General features: G+C 40.3%; 1 protein-coding gene across 3 annotated transcripts in view; it reads right to left on the minus strand.

Annotated features, from left to right (window-relative positions):
- Positions 1 to 19,316, minus strand: part of LZTR1 (leucine zipper like transcription regulator 1) — a 51,505-nt gene extending 32,189 nt beyond the window's left edge. The window contains exons 1-13 of one of the 3 annotated variants that reach the window (XM_042465629.1): positions 19,092 to 19,316; positions 17,893 to 17,955; positions 14,370 to 14,426; positions 12,805 to 12,884; positions 12,291 to 12,399; positions 9,940 to 10,023; positions 9,301 to 9,358; positions 7,813 to 7,952; positions 6,152 to 6,353; positions 5,445 to 5,555; positions 4,000 to 4,092; positions 1,971 to 2,066; positions 676 to 859 (exon numbers count right to left, since the gene is read on the minus strand). In XM_042465629.1, the coding sequence (XP_042321563.1) occupies positions 676 to 859; positions 1,971 to 2,066; positions 4,000 to 4,092; positions 5,445 to 5,555; positions 6,152 to 6,353; positions 7,813 to 7,952; positions 9,301 to 9,358; positions 9,940 to 10,023; positions 12,291 to 12,399; positions 12,805 to 12,884; positions 14,370 to 14,426; positions 17,893 to 17,955; positions 19,092 to 19,276 (1,462 nt within the window). In that variant the 5' untranslated portion in view covers positions 19,277 to 19,316. The remainder of the gene's footprint in view (positions 1 to 675; positions 860 to 1,970; positions 2,067 to 3,999; positions 4,093 to 5,444; positions 5,556 to 6,151; positions 6,354 to 7,812; positions 7,953 to 9,300; positions 9,359 to 9,939; positions 10,024 to 12,290; positions 12,400 to 12,804; positions 12,885 to 14,369; positions 14,427 to 17,892; positions 17,956 to 19,091) is intronic. The other 2 variants (XM_042465628.1, XM_042465630.1) reach the window with 2 other exon arrangements.
- Between the last annotated feature and the right edge of the window lie 1,013 nt (positions 19,317 to 20,329).

The following is a 20,329-nucleotide window of genomic DNA, read 5'->3' on the forward strand; positions in this document are numbered from 1 at the left end:
CCCCTCCATTTATAGGAGGGAGGGCGGAGCCAGGAGGGAGGTGGGCGGAGCCAGGAGGGAGGTGGGCGGCGCCCATTGGAAGGCCTGGTGCGGCTCCTGGAGCCCCGATTCAGGGCTCCAGAGGCCGCATCGGGCCTCCTAATGGGCGCCGCCATTTTGCCCTTCAAAATGGCAGCAAAGTCTCGCGCGACCTTTATGGTCGCTCAAGACTTTGCCGCCATTCTGAAGGGCAAAATGGTGGCCGGAGCGGCCGAAATCGGCAGCGATTTCGGTGGCAGGAGGGACCGGGGGCCAGCAGAAAGGCGCCTGCGGGCTGCGTCCAGCCCGTGGGCCGGAGGTTGCCGACCCCTGTCTTAGAGCATAGCTATCTCAGCTAACTGATGAGGTTTCTTAATATGGCAGTTCTTTAACAGTTCAAGAATCCTGGGGATGAAAATGAACCACTGTCCAATATGCTGGCATATTATGCAGTAACACAGGCATAGAGTAAAAGTTCTATTTCGCTTTAGAACTGTGTGTACCTGCCATAGGTTAGCCATACGTATAGCTGCTATGTGTTGACAGGAAAAAAAGAAGAACCTGTTTCTCAACTGCAAGCAATGATTATCTGAAAGAAAAAACCCAGGAAGAGGCTGAGGCAGAAAATATACACTTCTTCTTTTAGAAATAGCCTACCTTTCCTTGGATATTTGATTTTGTCTGTGTAGAGGAACTGCATGAGCACCTCAAATGGCTGGGCTTCTGCTTCCCGGATAGGAACTTCCAGCAGTGGTTGCAGACGGCACAGCTTGACACTGCTGCCTGCTGCCTCCTTCTGGGGTGTTCCTTGTCCTTCTTCATCAAGCTCTTGCTTGGACTTCTATTAGAATGAGGTGGGGAAATCCTAATCACATAATGTATAGCAGCTTCTAAAATCAATTTCTTCACGTACACATGCAAACATCTCAAGCATTCTTTGCATCCAACAAATACATCTGGCAGTAGGCTCCATACCATTGTTACTAAAACCAGGAACATACAATTTCTGGTCCAAAGAAAGAGTAGATTGTTCAGGCATTCATGTAAACATGTGGAGGACCAAATACATGATGAGTATTTAAACATCACTTCCCAGATATCGCCATGTAACTGGCAGCACCAGAAGTATACAACATCTCCATGCACCTGTCAGTTTCACCTTGATAAGGCAAAGCTCCTAATCATGTAAGCTGTAATCACATTCAGCCAAATGCCATTACAAAACCTTCTGCAGACCTTCACCTTTAATGCACAAAGCTCTCTGGTTCTGAGAAGTGTGTGAGGATGTTTGGGAACAAGGCTAGGGTCTTCCCCATCCCCTCCACACTATCTGTTAAGCTCTCCACACATTCAAGTAATGCCTGAACAGGGATAATGTTGAAGCACCTTATTTTACAAAGCCCCATATCCTTATCTAGGTAGCATGATGTTATCTGTCACCTCCAAACTACTTTTTCAACTGGAAGCTGTGAAATTAATAGAGAAACTAATCTTTCAAAAGTGTTAATCAACAGCTGTGTCAGTCAGAGAGTAAAGGAAGAAAATCAACTCATTTTAAATGTGGTTCTATAGATACCACAGACTTCCAAAAAGACAAATCAATGAGCCTCACTAGAAGTCAAAATGACTAGACTGAGACTATTGTACTTGGACATATCATGAGGCAACTTGCTCAATAAAGTGGAAGATAGTAGGAAAGGAGGAAGACTGCTTTATGGGTGGATTAACTCAATCAAGGATGCCATGGCACTGAGTTTACTAGATGTGAGCAGGACAGTTAATGATTGAGGCTCTTGGAGGTTTCTCATTCATAGGGTTCCCATATTTTGATGCAGACTTTACAGCAAACAACAACACTTAGCTGTGTCAGCGAGGATGGCCATAACTGTTCATCACTCTGAGTTAAACTGGGAGACTAGGAGTTTTAACATCCAATTCTCTGTAAAGCATACCTGTTTCAACCGTTCCCTTGCCTGTGTAATTTTCTTCCTGAGCCATTTAGAGCGAGCAGTGACAATGGCAGTATGCCCTCGAACTCTCTCTTCTTTCTGTCAGCAGGAGAGAGAGAGAGAGAGAGCTAACACAAAATGGAAAGAGCAGTCTTTGGCAACAGTAGGATTTGGCAGATTGTTGGTGGATTTGACAGAATGGTTAATCCATAGTTTTTTCTTGAAAAAAACTTTTTACTTAAACTGTGGCCACCTATGCAATCACTCATAAGGACTCAGCATCTGCATAGCATTTGAAAAGCTTTGAAAATATAAGTGCCTTCCTTGAAAACTAAGGTCTGCCTCAGGTCTGTCTTGGGGGGTGAGAATGCTCTATTTTCAAATGCAGAAGTAAACTTTGGGCCCGAACAGACAGGCCAAAATAAAGCTGCTTCAGGTCATTTTGGAGGTCTGCTATTTAAATGACACATGCATCTTAAGAGGCCAAACAGGAAAATTCTAGTGCATACGTAACATAAAACGTGATGAGATAGCTGTGTGGTTTGGAGTCTAACAACAAATATTGGAACCAGATTGTTGTTTGCCTTCAAGCTGTTTCTGACTTATGGCAACCTTAAAGCAAACCTATCATGGAGTTTTCTAGGCAGGCCAGGATATGAATGTACAAATTACCTTACAGTGAGCCAAGTATTTTTCCAGATCTGCTATCTGAAGTCCTTCAGGTGGTAATGTGAGAGACTGAACCCAGGACTTTTTTTTCCAGACTATGGGCCTGAACAGACAGGCCAAAATAAAGCTGCTTCGGGTCACTTTGGAGGTATGCTGTTTAAATGATGCATGCATCTTAAGAGGCCAGAAGCCGCACCAAAGCCACATTCGAGTCTTAAGGTTTGGAGTGCAGTTTTAGCACTGCTTCTGGCCTCTTAAGATGTGTGTGTGTCATTTAAACAGCATACCTCCAAAGTGACACAAAGTAGCTTTATTTTGGCCTGTCTGTTTGGGCCCTATATTTCCTTTCTTTATTACTTTTGTCCCAATAAGGCCATTGGGGATGTGGCCTTAATTTTAGAATCTACACTGACCCTTCTTCTATGTCATGTTACATGTGGAATTGTAGCAGTGTCACTTTCCTTTCTCTGCAGGCTTTTTTACCATCTTTGGCTGATTAAGAAGCTTCTGACTTCTAAAGAATTCAATGGCTGTGTCTTTTTGGCTGGCATATGAGTAGAACAAATAATAAAGAAAATGAAATTATTTTAAAAGCTAGGAGTTTTTCTCTCATGCGACCAAGGAATATTCCCAGATACCCTTTCCAGTAGTAACTGGGGAAAAAAAACCTGAGTAAGAACACCTTGTCCTTTGGGTGTGTGAGTAGAGGGCGGGAGGAGAACTCTCAGGTCTGGCTATACAGAAGCTTCTGAAATAGACCCAGCATAGAATCAATGCATGTGAGTATCCAGAAGGTATAGAGAATACCACATTACAAGAACAAACAGATGCATACTTGGAAGCATGAATTTAAAAATGACCGTACTTCCACCTTTAGCAGTATTTCTCAGTTATTTATGTTGAAAACATACACATTAATACATATTTGCTGGCACATTTAAAATCCAGTAAAAAAAACTTGAACTCCTGCCAATCTGGTTGGCACACAGGGAAATAACCCATAGTGGGTTGATTCCTCCATGCCATCCCATGAATAATATATTTCTCCATTTTCCATCTTTCTAATCTACATTTAAATAGGCCCCCACTACCCCAACTTGGTCATAGATGGAAAGGTTTCAGTGAGATATCTCTTGTATTTGCTTTGTATAGACTAGATGCAATGAAACTTTTCCTTGTCAATGGCACTCCTAACATCCACTGAATTAAAAAATTCAAAATGATTAAGAATTATGTCAATCATATATTCTGGATATTAAAGTATACAAATCAAATATAAGCAAAAATAACAACACTTTTAGAAGTTTTGTTCTTTTCTACCTTACTTCTAGTTTCTTTAGCATTTTCATTAGAACTCACCCACCTCTCCAAGAACAAATTCCAGATCACTGAATTGCCTGGTTTCCCAGAGTCTCCCATAATCATCATGTAAAGTACATTTGGGATAACAAGAAAACTGAAAATGAGAATTAAAGTTTTTTTTAAAGACTAGAAAAGAAGTAAGCTGATATTAATTGCATGACCAGATTACAAAAGCATGATTGTTAAAGTTGCCATTGAACTCAACATACAATTCCAGTATCTGACAGGTACAACTCTTTTTAACAAACAGGACTTGCAGTGGAAAGTACAGCTGGCCCTCTATTTTTGTGGGGCATCGTTCCATAGGCTTGAATGGGGTGCACCCCCATAAGCACAGGGGTGGGGCACGCACGACAGAGGTGTGCCCCATTGAGGATAACGGAGGTCGCCACTCTATGAATAATCAAGAACACGGATATCAAGTCCGCGAGAAAAGAAGGGCAACTGTAGTGTAAAATATTCTGGCTCAATTCATGTGCTCGTAAATATTGTAGGTGGCTGTTTGAAATACAACCATGTATAGGCAACTCCAAACACAATATTAACTGTGTGAAACATATGAAGCACTAGTGATTTTCAACACAAGCTGCAATATAGCTAGGAGCCACTATTCTGTGATATGGACAGCTAGAAAACAGAATCCCATTGCATAAATGGCTTGTTGCAATGAACTATCATGAAACCCCTATATTCACAATCAACCACATCTTCTACCGTTTCTGATTTAGTCCACAGCTAGTTGGGCAGAGCAAGAAACATTTCCATTTTACACTCCCAGGAATCTATGATAAGACACACATATAGAAGAATATATACATGGGTTGCAAAGTTTAAAAACTATCCAGGTCAAGTAAAAATTAATATAAAACACCTCCTAAACATTTCTGTTATCTGTGGATGACTGGGGATTAGTTTAGAAAAAATTCATTCCAGCTTTATAATAAAGTTATAATAAACTTTCTCTTTGACCTGTTGTTGTGCCTTCAAGCTGTTTCTGACTTATGGTGACCCTACCACAGGATTTTTCTGGGCAAAATTTGTTCAGAGGGGATTTGCTTTTGCATTCCCCTGAGGAATGCAACAGTGTGACTTGCCCAAGGTTACCTAGTGGTTTTCTATGGAAAAGCAAGGATCTGAACACTAGTCTCCAGAGTCATGGTGCTCAAATCACTATACTAATCTGGTTTTTCTTTTTGACCTAAGGCTCTGAATACAGAAATAAATGTTTTACATATACTGTAGGTGTAACACATTCTTCCTAGTCACAAACTCACGTTTGAAAGCAGACTTCTTTTTTTTAAAAAGTAATTAAAACACTGTTGAAAACAGTTTAACTTATTTTACTTCATCTTTCCCACCAAAGTTAAAATGAGGTCAAGAGTAAACCAAAGCCTTTAAAATGAAACTTGATTATACAATTCTTTTCTTAAAATTTTAACACACTACCTGAAATCTATACATTTCTCCACTCCTAATATTATTATCCACTGTCCCACCAAAAATGTACATCGCATCACAGATGACAGCTGCAGCATGGAATAGTCTTCCAGTTGGCAACTAGAAAGAATGAAAGGGGAGGAAACAGAATAGATATTGTAGCCATCAAACATGATAAAGGTCCTATTCTTTCCTCTGATTCTTGCTATCAACAGACACGGATTACTCTTCTGCACAAAATGATATGGTGGGCAGAAGACAGAAGTTCGAAGTTCATCACAGAAGAGGAAAAAAGATGAATCTACTAATAACATCTTCCTTACACTTATCAAAGACAACAGACCTCTGTCTTCTTTGCTTCTGATAAATTTCTCTGTTACTAAAACTTAGAAAGGTAAATTGATCTCACTGTCTTTCCCCTTCTTGCAAAACAACAACAAAGAAAGAACAAAACATAGGAAGTACATAGAACCCAGTGGGCAAGAATGGCAAAATTAATGTAACCCACATTACAAGTACTTCAGCATCTGTGTTTGTCCTCATTAAATAGTGGAAGGCCCATTGTTTCATTTTGGATGATTTAAAGCAGATCTTTCCCCCAAGGTTTGCTTATAATATGTATGTATCATATATGAAACAGACTCTTTGTTTTACTGTCTGCTAAATAAATGATACCTGAAAGGGGGAAAAGAGGATTAAAATCTGCACTTTTTCACCTCACTATCTGGACTTGCATGGATAACTTCCCAGGTCTGTGAGTCCACATCATAACAGTGAAGTTCATTAGGCAATGTGTTGTCTGCAGCACCACCAAACACATAAAGATGGCGATCAAAGGCAACCATTGTGTGACCATATCTCCGCTGGGGGGGAGGAGGAGAGCCTCGTAGCAAGTGCTCAGTAGGAATTCTTGTCCAGCTGGTACAGAAAAAAGGATGTTACAAAATGAGTTCACATATCTATTTATATCATTTATAACCTGTCTTTTTCCTAGGACAGAACCCAAGATGACTTTCAGTAGCTCAATCCCCAAAGAAAGGTATCAATTAGGCATGTTTCCCTGTGTAAATCTTTGTAATGTTCTGTCATTTTTTTATTATGTATCATTCTATAACACCTTCCTTCCTTTGTAGTAATTGCTTTACAAATTGTTGTTTTACCTATGATATAACAAACACTTAAGACTGCAACCCTAAAATCACTTAGGGCAGTAACTCTCACTAAATACAGTAAGACTCAGGTCTAAGTAAACATATAAGAATAGGATTATTTCCTTTGGTTACATCTGGCTGTTTGCAAACAACAAAGACATATGAGAAACAAGTGTATGGGGAAAAAGTTCAAAGTATTTCCTGACCTGAATAGGTGGGTGAACTAAATGTGAATGTGGTAAATGGGATGAATTACACTTGCATACAATAAAAGGCAGGAGGACACAACTCAGTTCATCATATAATAGCATTTCTGCCCTGAATGGAGAAGAACTACACTGTTGTAGCTTTCTGGTTCCAACCTCTTGAAAGATCCACCAATAGCACACAATATTGTCTCATAGTAGCATCATATAGAAGAGACCCAAGCTCTCTAAAGTAAGTTTTTGGTCTAGATTATAGTGTCCTCGCATATAAGATATAAGCGTACTGTAAGACATTTCAAGAAAATGTCCTGTTAAACCAATAAAACTAGATCCAGCTGTGCTCTTCAGGTCCAATTGTAACAGATATAGACCATCACGTCAACAAAATCCTACTTCACAAGCTCAGCACTGTGTGAAAGTACTACAGGTTTTCAAAGGCTATGTCCGCAGAGCTTAGGCTCTCTCAGATTCTACCAGGTAGGTAAGGCTATAAAAATGGTTCTGGGTGTGGATTCTACCTCTGCCATTTGAGGATCAGCATAAAAAGAACAAAAAATACATTAAAATAATGAAAGAGGTTGTCGCCAAAAGGGTGACATAGAAAGTGTATAAGGAGTAGCTGCACTTTGCATTAAAAGCAGTGATTTCCAAACTCTAGCCTTCCAGGTATTTTGGACTTTGTCTCACAAATCCTACACTATTGGCTAAGATGGCTGGGAGAGGACCAGCATTTGGAAATTACTACCTTAAAGGAAGGACCAATCACGCCACTGAAATCAAAGATCTTCCAGGGTATTATGGGTAGCTAACAGATATCATTCAACTATTTACCATAGGTTCCACCTCCCCCTTTTCAGTTTTATTAACATTATTAATTTCTCTAGCTTTCCCCCACAATTGACAATTATTACTGTGGGCACCTTATAGAAATGACAATAAATACCTCATCTATTTATATCATGCAGAATATTTTTTAGTTTAAAAATCATTTGGTTCTGCATGATTATTTTTCATACCCACATTTTTTCCTTGAATTCAAACTGAAAAAGATTATTGGTAATCTTCGCTCCACTCTGGCCTGAAAAAACAAACATCTTCTCTTTACAAACAGCTACAGGAAAATTGCAACATGAAGGAGGAATCTCTCCAGTCTGTTTAATCTGAAAAACAGCAACACAAAATAAATTACTTGAAGAAATGTATATGTGGTACAATCACTGTCAATTTAAAATTTGAACTACAGTTGCCCCTCTTTTTTCGCAGGGGATCCATTCTGGACCCCCTTGCAAAAATGAAGTTTCGCTTATATTCAAGCCCCATGGGAAGAAAACGTATCAAACTCCAAGGTATTAGTCCCAAATAAAATACATCCAGAGTCCTCTTGCACTACACAATCATAATGCTGTGATTTCATGGCTAAATCCTAGGGTATCCTGGGGTTTATAGTTCAACGAGGCCCTTGAGCTCTCTATCTGAGAATTCTAAATACCCCTCCCTAAACTTGAAAGCCCAGATTTCCATAAGACGGAACCAAAGCAGTTAAAAGTGGAATCATGGTGGTATAATTGTGTAGTGTGAAAATGTCACCAATGAATAAATGAGACTTACTAATCCAACACTTGGGTAAATTCTATTGATTTATCTGGGACTACTGATTCAGCTAAGACTACGGTAACTAGATTTTGCACTAAATTACTGAATTCTAAATGCATCTAAGCTGAAAATCTATTGGTGTGACCAATACAGGACTATCTGAAGTAATTTCCCCTTCTATGACATTTAAAAAAGAGTGACATTTTGCTGGTTTTTTGTTGCTGTTTTGAGCCAGCAAACAGCAGTGGATTGCCGCAGCCCCAATCTGGGGCTCAAAGAGATGGCATTAAGTCACCCCTTACCCACCATCTGTTTTACCCCTATGTTAGAAGTCTGTATCAAATTCATTTGGATATTTTGAAGAAATTTATATTTTAAACGTTGACTCCATTATTTTGCTAGTGAATTATTTTCTCTGTTCATTGAGACTGAACACAGGGAATAAATTTTAAGTGTGCTTAACCTTATAAGGAGGGATCATTGCTTCCCATAGGATGTACATGTTGCTTCTCTTCCACTTTGCTGCTAATCAAACAGATTTTGAAGATTTATGAAATACATAATACATAACCCCATTTTAGCAGAGGTAAAAAGGAGGTGATCTAATGTTCTACAAGCAATGATTCCTCTTTAAACATCCAGTTTAAAGCACTATAACTGCCATGGCTCAATGCTATGGAATTGTGGGAATTGTAGTTTGGCACCAGAGCTCTCTGACAGAGGTAAATGTCTCATAGAACTACAATTCCCAGAATTCCACAGCAATGAGTCGTGTCAGTTAAAATTATGTCAACCTGGATTATTTCGGCAGTATATACATAGCCTAAGTTTTCTAGGGCAGAGAGTAATACAAATTTTATAAAAACCATTAAATTGTAAGGTTTAAATTTAAAAAAAAACATTCAGTTCTCTTACCTCTTCCCAGCAAGTTAAATCTCTGTCTTGTAAACTAATAGTCCACATGTCATTTAATCTGTATTGGTGGGGAAAATTGTATTTTAAAATATTTTAAAAATATATGCCAGTTTAACACACACACACACACATTTTGGAGGACACATATTGAGTCCTATACATATGGCAGTTGTAGTGTCAGATCATAATGACCCACTGAGAGTTACTATAAGGCCTAAATTAAGGTTTATTGAGCAACTGAATTTTATACAGTATAAAGGCTTCATCTGTACTGCAGAATGAATGCAGTTTAGTTTTAACTGTCATGGCTCCATGCTATGGAATTCTGGGATTTGTAGTTTGTTGTTGCACCAGAGCTCTCTGTCAAAGAACGATAAATGTTTCACAAAACTACAATTCCCAGAATTCTATAGCATTGAGTCATGGTAGTTAAAACAGTGTCAAACTGAATTATATATACAGTGTGGATACAGCCAAAACAACATAAAACTAAATTAGTTTAAAGTAGTATTGAAATATGACTATTAATAAAAGCTTTCTGTAAAGGAGATGCAGCACCTATCTCACATCTAGCAGTAATGTAATGTGAATCACTATGAGCAAAGCAATTATAACCAAGTTAAGAAGACTGATACCTACCGCGCATTCCCATCATACCCTGCAAAGATCCACAGTTTATCACTATAGACTGTTGCCCCATGAGCTGACCGGGCAACAGGCAATCTGAAACAAAAACAGGTAATAATGAGATTCCATATCTACTACAGAGGCACATATTTGTCTTGTCCCCTAGAGAAATTAATGATGATGATAATGATGATGCCTAGAGAACATATACATGCTATATACATTTTAAGTGTTTTGTGGGTGGGTTTGCTTTCATCTTAATTATTTTGCATTCAGTTTGAGAAAATGGTACAAAAGCTATTTACTAGATCAGTGAGAAGGACAAAACTTCAAGTTTCTGGAGTTCACAAGATTAACATGAGTGCTTAAACTGCAGGCCATTTTTCAAACTAAGCAAGGTAGAAATTCAGAGTATTCTAAATTCAAGACCTATTAGCAGACAAAACCACTTTTCTTTGCTATAATTACCATATATACTCATTTATAAGTCAACCTTAAATATGAGTTGAGAGCATAGTTCAGGGTCAAATTTAGGGATTTTAATATGGCTAGTGGCTGTCGAAGGTAAAACTCAGGGGAAGCAAATGGATGCTGTCTGTGCCAGCTGCCTTTGCAGATGCTACTCCTGCTGCCTTTCAAGTGCCCATAATGTACATGTGACTCTCTGTGCCACTATGTGTGTGATTCTGTGTGAGTGTGTATGTGCACCCATATTTGGGATAAAAGTGTCCTGAAACCCACATAGTTGTACCTGACCACAGGCTAGAAATGTTATGGAAGGGTGGGTGAGAATGGGAGAGAAATCCCCCTCTGCTCAGTTTCCAAGGGAAAGGCACCTTCATCTTTAGTTGCCCAGCAGACAGGTAGCAGGCAGATGAAGGCATCAGAGCTCTCTGACTGAGACAGCTAAATGTCTCACAAAACTACGATTCCTAGAATTCCATAGCATTGAGGCATGGCAATTAAAATAGTGTCAAACTGGAAAATGTCTGCATTTCTCCTAATTATGCATGAGCTTTACCTCTTGAGTCCAAAACACACTGCAGAAATGATCCAGTTTAACTCTACTTTAATTGCCATGCCTCAATGCTATGGAATTCTAGGAACTGTAATTTTGTGAGACATTTAGCCTTCTTTGTTAGAGAGCTCTGGTGCCACAATAAACTACAGTTCCCATGATTCCTTAGCACTGAGTCAGGGTAGTTAAAGCGGTCTCAAACTGGATTATTTCTGCAGTGTGTTTTGATCCTTGGTTGCATTTGCATGCAGAAACATCCTAAAATCAACACCTATTAGCTCATAAAACCACTCTTTACTGCTACAGTTGAATGGCTTAGCATTATAAGGACAAACCCATGCTAACTGCACACTAATCAACCACCAGTGTTCTATGACGTTCAGAAGTTCTCAGTTTCAACCTAAATAACTGCAGCGTATTGTTATCCAGTAAACTGTATGTAAGATTAACCAGACCTCCTTAGCCTGATGTTGTCCAGAGAGTTATCCAGACTCTGGATGACTGTGACTTGCAGTGTTTTATGAAAGTGGCTTGTTTTAGTAAATTACAGCTATACTCAGCCTGTTTAGTGTTTAAAAACAATGTTAACTACATTTGTTGTGGCTATGATGGAGAAAGAAAAAAAGGGAGGGACATACACACATACCTGAGACCTATTCTCATACTATTGACCATGGATCTGCATTTAAATCTCTTTCTGACTGCTACTGGGTTTGTATTTTTGGATAAGAGTTCAGACAAATGCTGCAGCACTTTACAGGATGAATGGTCTACAAATTCTTTCTGTTTATCAACTGACAAGAGCAGATGTTTTAGAGTTGAGCAACTCCAATGAGTCTGGGCCAATCTTTGGCCCCACAGGACCTTTCAGAGACTACAAAGGGCTGTCAAAAATGCCCTCTTTTGGGAAGAAAATCTTACGAGTGGCCAGTTCTCATGGTGTTGTTTGAACAGTGCATAGAATATTTCCAGTCTTTTAAAAAGGTAAATGGCTGCTCCTGGAGGCTTCCCAGAGAAGCAATTATCCTTTAGCAGAATAAGAGATGTCAAGCACAACTGGGAGAGGGGAAAAAAGCTTTGGGGGGGGGGAGCTGCATATAGCCCCAGAGCTGCATTTTATTTACAGTTACTTTAAAGAACTAAGACTAGGAAATGGGATAAAGTTATAATAGAATTATGGTAGCCTTGAAGTCTTTGTCAGAACTTGGAATAATTATTTTATTGGACTATAACTCCTAAAGCTGCTTGCCAGCAGAGAGAATGGCTATTTAAAACTACCATGATAAAAACTGTTGCATGAATCAATTTATTGTTTAAACATGTACACAAATACACAGGCTCTTACCTTCCTTCAATTTTCCACTCAGTCCACTGGCCTGTTGCAAGCTTATATTCAAAAAGATCATTTTTATTCTTCAAGTTGGAATTGGAATAGATATCTCCAGTATAGCCACCTAGGTAACAATGTTATAGTAGTAAAGGGGGTATGTGAAACAATTCCAAAGTGAAAAGACCATTTTCTAACACAAAACAATACATTATGGTTAAGCAAGGAAAATTAACTAAGCTGGAGACTATGACATCGTGATTAATAGAGAATGTACACTGAATTCCAGAATGAAAACACTTCTAACCAGTTCCAGTAACATAAAGTATAGTTGTTTTCTATACCTTTCATTTATCAGACTGCAAGATAAATTATATTACAGTTGGCCCTTCACATTCGCAGACTTGGTATTCACGAATTTGATTATTCATGATCCAAGTGGCCGGGGAGCTGCACACAAGCCCCTCCCGCCTCCTTCTCTGATGCCTGGGACAGCTGGCTAAATAAAAAAGAATAAAATTATGTAACTTACCAAATACAAACATGCTGCTTCCATAGACTACAGCTGAATGGTGATACCTAGGGGCAGGTGGGGTTCCTGTGGTAAAAGCTCTGTGCAATCCAACACACAGCAGCACATCATACAAAGAGCCAAAAGAAAGAATTCTTATGAAAACAGCCATATTTAAAATTACATTTAAATATTTATAAACTGTTAATAGACACTTTGGCTGAAATATTGAATTGTCAATGTAGGATGGCAATGGAGCTTCATCCTCATAGTTACATCTGACAATGCAACTCCCACAAAAACTGCCTGGTATCACCGAAACAAAAGCGCTTCTGAGACACTGTTGATTTGGGTGCTAGGAAATGACATCTGCGATACTCTTCCAGATGTAGGGTGCATCAAAAACAGGCAGCTGGACAAACCACATAGTGTTTTCTCAATGCACCCTGCAACCAGGAGAGCACTGCAGATATCATTTCTCAGTGCCCTGATCTCTTCTTGTGCATCAGAAATGCTTTGCTTTGCAACTGTCAGACTACAAAGGTAGTGTTGGGGGTCTCATTTGGTCATTCATGACTGTAAACATGAAACCCCAGCAGTTATGAGATGTTAAGTCCAGTTGAACTGAACTGATCATAACTACTGAACAGGATACCATCTGATGCTTTAAAATGCTATTTTCTGGCAGTAGACACAAGATAAATGAGGATCTACTGGTGAATCTCTTAATTTACCAGTGTAGGTCAGTAGTGTTAGATGTCTAACTATGTAGCAACCACAAAAAGTTCTTGGGAAATGGGTGAGTTCTAAATTAATTGATGCAAAGGGGAAGGGGTGGATTAGGAATGGCTTTTTATGTAAAAGTACAAGTTAATTCTGGTATTAGAAACAACAATCTAAGATAAGCATGTTTACAGCAGAAATGTTAATCCTGTGGCTGTCCAGAAGTTCTTGGACTACAACTGCTAACATCCCCCACCTGTAGTTATCCTTGCTAGCTTTACTGGGACCTGTAGTACAACAACATTTGGAAAGCCACACAATTCTCTTCCCTGGTTTTAGAGTTTCTTAATCCTAAGTATACCACAGCTCTAGTAGCTGAGTTACTGTTTTGAATCTAGCTTTGATTGGATCCTGAAATTCTAATCTGTCTGAGAAATTATGAACTACTGCCAGTGAATATAAGATTAAGTATTTTGATACAACATAATTTGCTGTATCAGACATGCAAAAAATAATAATAGTAATAATCATGTGATAACACATTTTGTTACCATTATAAAAATCTCAACCCTAAAACATACTTCCTAGGAAATAAATAATTAAACAGAAATTCTAAATAAATTGTTTATAATTATAACTCAGTTTGGTGAAGAGAAGACCTGCCATGTGGGAAATAAAAACGTGTTTCTTTCTGCAAACAAACACAAGTTAACTAGCAACAGCTATCAAATACAGAGAAGGAATAAACAAATATAAAGTACTAACAATCTCTCACTCTCTCATGTATTTAGAACTCTTCATTTCAGACGAGTAAAAAAACAACACCACAAAATACATTAAAGAAATCAGAAATATAGTTGTACCTGCACCAAGAGCAGTCCTTCACATCAAATCTCAATAGGTCATTCAACATGGTTTTTCTGCAGAATAAGAGAAAAAAAGAGTTATATTAAGATACTATGAAATATTTTTATTAAGAAGCTTTAGAGACATGGCAAATAGTAGATAGGCATGGTAAGTAGAAGATAATAGAAAAAAGATATTTTGCAGTGAAAATGAAACAGCAAAAACATTACCTCACATTAATTCTAGCATGTATGTCAACTTTGGCTGCACCCACATGGCAGAAATATAGTTTGACACCACTTTAACTGCCATGGCTCAATGCTATGGAACTCTGGGAAATGTAGTTTGTTGTGGCACCAGAATTCTTTGACAGAGAAGGCTAAATATCAATCAAGAGCCATCACTTCTTTAACCAGCTTCAAAACGGAGTTGAAAACCATCCTGTTCAGAGAAGCCTTCCCAGGCATTGCATAATTGTCGCTTACTATTAGATGTTCTTTTGGTGCCTGTTTATCGAACCATTTCCTGTATTGCTATGTACTGTACTGTATATGTATTATCCTACTTGAGAGTATGTATTTTCCCTGGAAGAAGATTAACCTTCCATTTTGAAGCCAAGCCCTCCCTTCAGTCCATCTGCCTTGGTCCAGGCCTCGGAGGTAGAGAGGAACTGCTGGACCTCTTACCCTTTCCCGTCACCACTCCCTTCTCCTTCTGTGTCATGTCTTTTTAGATTGTAAGCCCAAGGGCAGGGAACCGTCTAACTAAAAAGATTGCATGTACAGCGCTGTGTAAATTTACAGCGCTTTATAAATAAAGGTTAATAATAATAATAATATGCACGCGCCTATGGGGCTTGAATATGCGTAAGTTTTAAAACTCACTGGGTGGGAGGCAAGACTGGATCCCCCACGAGTTCCAAGAGGCGACTATACTAAAGGGCTGCATTTGAAATGCATTCTGAAACTTCATCTGATCCAAAATGTTACAGCCAATTTTAAATGGAACAGTTACAAGGAGCATGCAACTTCTTGTTACAGTACAACAGTTTGACTGGCTACTGGTACTCTTCCAGGTAAAAAGTCCTGGTTAGGCAAAAAGCTCTTTACAACCTGGGAGCAAACTACTTTAAAGACTGTATCCTATCATGCACGACTGCACAAGTTCTAAATTCTTCAGAACAGATTCTCCTTTATTTCCCTAAATTACAACAAATACATTTGATGGACTACAAAAGAGGTTTTTTTCAATGTTGCTCCCAGGCTCTGGAACCTCCTGCCCAGAGAGGCAACGGCTCTTTACAGAGCGCCCAAAAAGGGCGCTCTGCTGACGCCCGTGTTTGCTGCGCGAGGGAACCACAGCAGACAAACCACGCGGCTCCCCCACGCAGCAAAAAGAACCCGCAAAAAGCAGGTTCTTCTAGCAGTGCAGTTGTGATGCCGCAAGGCGCCAATGGTGCACTTGTGGCATCACATCCGCGACACAACATGTGGACGCTAAGCATCCATCAAAATGGCGGCGCCCCATGTATATAGGGCGCTGCCATTTTGACGTCCCCAGTACGTACTAGGGGTGAGGCCTGATTGGACACTGCGTCCTCGGCCAACCCCTAGTACGTACTGGGGGCGGAGCCAAGGCCCATCTGGAATGGGCCAAGGTTAGCTTTCTCTGTGTTGCCATTCCACTGGCAGACAAATACAATGTTTTATTCTTAACTATGTTTTATTTCACTGGCAGACAAATAAATTTAATCTGTGCAGAAGCATATGATACCAATGTAGTAAATAAATAAGAATATAATAAATGCTTCAGAGTCAGCACCCCTTCTCCTTGCATCACATTAATAAATTCTTTACTAAGTTCTATAGTAGGCTTCATCTGATTTTCAAACTAACAGCTATTCTCATCCCTCCCTCAAATAATATTGCTTTGCTGGTACGTTTGTTCATACAGTAAGTTCAGATGAGCTTTAAAAAATAAAATAAATAAATAAATATGTATTCCCTTTTTTAAAATTAAAGATGCAGTCCTTTCCTTACATGCGTGTTGCTTTCTAGTATATATATTAAACAGCCTGTACAGTCAGGACGTTCCTCCTAATGTTCAGGAGGAATCTCTTTTCCTGGAGCTTGGATCCATTGTTCTGGGCCCTAGTTTCTAGAGCATACTGAGGAGAGGGCTAGCTTGTTTTCTGCTGCTCCAGAGACTAGGACCTGGAGCAATGGATGCAAGCTACAGGAAAAGAGATTCCACCTCAACATTAGGAGGAACTTCCTGACAGTAAGGGCTGTTCGACAGTGGAACAAACTCCCTTGGAGTGTAGTGGAATCTCCTTCCTTAGGGGTTTTTTAACAGAGGCTGGATGGCCATCTGTCGGGGATGCTTTGATTTAGATTTCCTGCATGGCAGGGGGTTGGACTGGAAGGCCCTTGCGGTCTCTTCCAACTCTATGATTCTATGATTATCATAATCAGTTGTGGGTTTATAATTTCTTGGCTGGTGGTGAAATGGTAAACTTTGAAGTACAGGAGCTCATCATAAGAGTGCCAAAGCCATACTCCCAAGAAGAATCCACAGACATGTCTGCTTTTCTATTATTTGCACTCACAGAAGATAACCTCAGTTATAAAACAGAGCCATCCAAATCACAAAGTCAAAAAATCACAAAAGAGCAACTAGGGCATGTTTCCAATACCATAAGTAGTCCCCTATTTTAAGTAAGATTACAAGAACCATTATAATCTTATATTTAGTTACCTTAATTCCACTGAACTCATTGGTGCTCACTTCTAACTACAGTTTACTTTTAACTAAGTTCAACTTGAGTAATACAATCTTTCTTTCTTTCTTTCTTTCTTTAATTTATATCTTGCCTTTCTCTTTTCAGAGGGATCCAGACCAGTTCTGCCAACTGAGATGCAACATTTGGCTTTAATTACAAACTATAATTACAAAATGTAAACTTGTTACTATTTAAAATACAAGCATAAAATGCAACGCCATCTCCCTCAAAAGAAACGAAGTAATCCAACCTCTAATTATTTTCCTCACCTCAATTAGCACTATGCTTAATTTGTCACAAACAATCAACGTGGAAAGCTTCATTTATCACCTCATTCACATTCAAGTCTGATCAATTATCCCAGTACTGGAGCAGGTTATGTCAGCACTTCTGGTTCCTTTACACCACTACTGGTGCAAATCTTCCCAGGAAAACCCCATAATAGGGTTGGCTTAGGGTCGGCATAAGCTAGAAACCTCTCGAAGGAACAGAACAACAACAAAAGTCCAGATAAATGGGCAATTCTACAAGCAGTGTGTCTGTGTGTATGTGCCTTCAAGCTACCTATGGACTGATGGGAACCCCATGAATTCCACAAAGTTCTCATAGCAAGGAAGGTAGTTTTGCCAGTTTTGTTCCCTGAAATCTAATCTACAGCACTGGTATTTGTCGATCAGTTCCCTTCCAGGGCTGACCCTGCTTAGCTTCCAAGATCCGACAGGATCTGGTGCTTTTTAGGATGTTTAGGCTGGACTCACCCATTATCCCCTCCAAAGACGTAGATGGCATCGCGATAGGCAACCACGGTGTGTTTGCTGCGGCTGGAAGGACAAGGCAAAGAAAGAGGATGTTATTGCTTTCCATCCCTGAAGCGCATCCTCCTTCTACTAGTAATGATTTTGTACCCAGAAATCATAATTCCCATATATCACTGAAGGTAATGGCAATAGTTGTAACATTTGTAGTTGTAAATAGTTGTAATTTAATTTAATGTAATTAACTTATTTTTTAAAAAACCAACTAGGACCTCTCCTTTCTCCTCCCACTAAGCCTCACCACACTCACACACTCTCTTCAGCATTTGTAATTTGTTTTAATATTGTGATAATTTAATTCTCTTTTAATGTACCTATTTTGTTTGCTTTTAATTGTACTGTTCTTTAATATTGTAAGTCGCCCTAGAATCATAGAGTGGGAAGAGGCCATAAGGGCCATCCAGTCCAGGCCCCTGCCATGCAGCAAATCTCAATCAAAGCATCCTCGCCCTAAGTCCCAGTTTTGGGGAAAGGGTGGGATATAAATAAATATAATTATACAAACACACAAATACACACTCACTCACTCTGTGTGTGTGTGCGTTTTACACTATGATATTATTATATAGTAATATAATTCCCTTCTTCGTTTGTGAGAAGCACTGGAGCCACACACCTCTTTTGGGTGCCGCTTTGTGCGCTCCCCCTGGATATGTTTCCCACATATTAATCCTATACCTGTGCAACCAAAAGTCATTGTGCAGGCCCAAAACACACTGCAGAAGTAATCCAGTTTGAGACCGCTTTAACTGCCCTGGCTCAATGCTAAGGAATCCTGGGAATTGTAGTTTATTGTGGCCCTAGAGCTCTCTGACAGAGAAGGCTAAATGTCTCACAAAATAAAAAGCCCTACAGTCCCCAGGATTCCCTTGCTCTGAGTCAAGGCAGTTAAAGGGGTCCCAAACTGGATTATTTCTGCAGTGTGGAAAGGACCAGTGCTGGGGAAACGTGGGGACTGTGGTGTTTGTGAGACATCTTTGAGGCTGTTATCCTCCTCTGTCAGAGAGAGAGAGAGAGAGCTGTGTTGCATTCCGCTGAGGCAGCAGGGCGCTTCAGGGCTGCTCAAAATGGCGGGCGCTTGGGGGTCTCCTCTTAGGGGAGGAAGAGGAGGAGGAGGAGCAGGGGGCGTCCCTCAGTCTCACCGGGCCCCGACGAACTCGTCGCAGGGCGGGAGGCGCCTCCAGCGGTGCACGGCCTCGAAGGGCCCGAAGTTGAGGGTGAGGTACTCGACGCTGTCGGAGCAGCTGTGGTCGAAGTCCACGCTGGGAGCCACCTTGGAGCGCCCTCCCGCCCCGGAGCCCTCCTCCTCCTCCTCGCCGCCCGCCATGGCTCCCCTTCCAGCACCAGAGGCCTCTCTCGCTCTCTCCTCCCCTCAGGAGGTCAGCAACGCCTCTCTCAGGAAGCCGCCATGACGCAAGGGAGGAGGAGGTCACTTCCTGGCCACGCTGGAGAAATAACCCGGTTTGGTACCGCTTTAACTGTATCTGGATGAAGGCTATGGAATTCTGGGAGTTGGAGTTTGTTGTGGGGTCTGGACCCCACAACAGACTCCAACTCCCAGAATTCCATAGCAAAGAGCCAGACAAAGAGTTAAAGCGGTGCCAAACAATGTCCCCTTTAACATTTGGATGTTTTGCAGGACTTACACCTGGCCACTGAGCTGCATTATTTATTTGTACATCTTGAACATGCTTTGCCTCTTCCATAGTTTGGGTTGTATTAGTATTTCTGCAAAGGTTCTATTTACATGTGTACTAATAGAGCATCTATGCTGTTGTTGTTGTTGTTGTTAGCTGCCCTCAAGTCGATTCCAACTCGTGGCAACCCTCTGGGTGAGACATCTCCAAGAATCCCCATTCTCCACTGGCTTACTCAGACCCCCTGATGGAGTCTATCCATCTGGTTTGTGGTATTCCTCTCTTTCTTCTACCCTCTTTCTTTCCTAGCATTATTGTTTTTTCTAGTGATCCATGCCTTCTCATTATGTGGCCAAAATACAATAGTCTCAACTTGATCATCCTTGCTTCCAAGGGGAGCCCTGGTCTGACCTGTTCAAGAACCCATTTGTCTTCTTGGCTGTCCATGGTATCCTAAGGACTCTTCTCCAGAACCACATTTCAAATTTTCTTTCTGTCCGCTTCCTTCACTGCCCAGCTCTCACATCCATACACAGAATCATAGTTGGAAGAGACCGCAAGGGCCATCCAGTCCAACCCCATTCTGCCATGCAGGAAATCTCAATCAAAGCATCCCCTGTGACAGATGGCCATCCAGCCTCTCTTTAAAGACCTCCAAGGAAGGAGACTCCACTACACTCCTAGGAAGTGTGTTCCACTGTCAAACAGCCCTTACTGTCAGGAAGTTTCTCCTAATGTTGAGG

This window comes from Sceloporus undulatus, chromosome 4, assembly GCF_019175285.1.
Source record: "Sceloporus undulatus isolate JIND9_A2432 ecotype Alabama chromosome 4, SceUnd_v1.1, whole genome shotgun sequence".
NCBI classification, from domain to species: domain Eukaryota; kingdom Metazoa; phylum Chordata; class Lepidosauria; order Squamata; family Phrynosomatidae; genus Sceloporus; species Sceloporus undulatus.